Source organism: Hippocampus comes, unplaced genomic scaffold (assembly GCF_001891065.2).
Source record: "Hippocampus comes isolate QL1 unplaced genomic scaffold, H_comes_QL1_v1.1 scaffold545, whole genome shotgun sequence".
Taxonomy (NCBI): Eukaryota; Metazoa; Chordata; class Actinopteri; order Syngnathiformes; family Syngnathidae; genus Hippocampus; species Hippocampus comes.
In genome coordinates, this window is record NW_017805080.1 from 21,143 (window position 1) to 22,670 (window position 1,528).

General features: G+C 57.4%; 1 protein-coding gene across 1 annotated transcript in view; it reads right to left on the reverse strand.

The window, feature by feature from the left end:
* The window catches only part of LOC109513121 (sodium/calcium exchanger 1-like), a 6,530-nt gene that overhangs the window by 4,549 nt on the left and 453 nt on the right, over positions 1 to 1,528 (reverse strand). Inside the window, 2 exon segments of the mRNA XM_019865344.1 lie at positions 35 to 142; positions 144 to 913. Of these exon segments, the coding sequence (XP_019720903.1) occupies positions 35 to 142; positions 144 to 902 (867 nt within the window). The 5' untranslated portion in view covers positions 903 to 913.

Genomic DNA, 1,528 nt, shown 5'->3' on the forward strand with positions numbered 1-1,528 from the left:
TCATGGTCCCCGCTCGGCCGTCGCGCGCCGGCACCTCCGAGCCCGGCTCGGCGCGGTCCGGGTCCCGGGCGCGGGCCGCCATGTTTTTGGGGCCGGCCTCGCGGGGAAGCTCGGGCTCGCCCTCGGTCTCGACGATCACCCCCCCTGCGCTTCCCGGCTCGGTGGCGCTTGTACACGTACTTGTAGAACAGGAGGCGGCGGTCGGCGACGTACGCGAAGCCGACGCACACGGGAAAGAAGAAGAGCGTCAGGAGCCCCTCCCAAATCTCCACCACGCCCGGAGAGAAGTAGGCCAGGATGAGGTAGAGCCACGTGTAGGCGAAGACGCTCCAGGCGGCCGTGACGAAAAAGACTCGCAGGTGCTTGACCCTGCGGCTCTCTCCGTCGGGGATGACGTAGACGCAGATGCCGATGATGACGAACATGTTGAAGGCGGCGCTTCCCACGATGGTGTTGGGCCCCAGCTCGCCGGCGTCAAAGTTGTGACCGCAAACCTCCACGACGGAAAGCAGGATTTCCGGAGCGGACGAACCCAGCGCCATGAGCGTCAGGTTGGACACGGTCTCGTTCCAGATGCGCACGGTGGTGGTCAACTTTTCCCCGTTGGCTTTTTGGACGGTGATCTCTCGCTCTTGGGACGTGATGACCTCGATGGACGCCATAAAGCGGTCGGCGATGATGGACACGCCCAGGAACATGTACGCTAAGCCCACCAAATAAATGGCGGCCCTGGCGACGCGGTCCGGGAGCTCGGGGTCCTCCGGTCGCCACGGCGGCAAAATGACGCCGTCCTTGCACCGGGCGCTGCCGCCGCACTTTGTGTCGTTGCGGGCGGCGGCCGTGCGGCTCCCTGCTTCGGCCAAGACCGGGGCCAACAAAATGAGTGACGATGACGACGTCATGGCTCGATGCGCTGCTGCCAGATGCAAAGACAAGTTGGGGAAGGGGGGGGGAGATATATATTATATATTATATATATATTAGAGCTGTCAAACGATTAAAATATTTCATCTCATTAAAAATGCAACCGTCATAATTAACTCAAATGAACTAAAAATGAATCGTGATTACACTTGAGACTTGATGAATATGATTAATATGATGGCGAATATCGACGTTATCATGAAAGCGAGTCATATGTCAAATGTGAGGGAGGGCGCGATGGTCCTCCGCTGCAAAAGGGGCAACGATGAACTGCGTTGTCTGACGGCGTTAGAAAGAGAGAGAAATGTACTCCTTCCATCCTGAGATGAAAAGCACGCAGCGGCCGCCGAAGCAAACGCCGGGCAAGACCGAAAACGGCGCTCTTCATGTCAAAGAGATTGGGAAAAAAAAAAAGAAAGCCGGACGGGCTCACAAGGAGCGTGCGACGTTACGACGGAGCTATCTTGGATGTTTGCGAAGCGCACGCTTCTCTTCACCAATAAAGCGGAAGATTTCATCACATTCTGGCAAATTGGCACTCTTGCAACAGGGAAACTATTTGACAAAGGCTGGGCCCCATGAGGGAGGAGATGGGGGTGGGGGG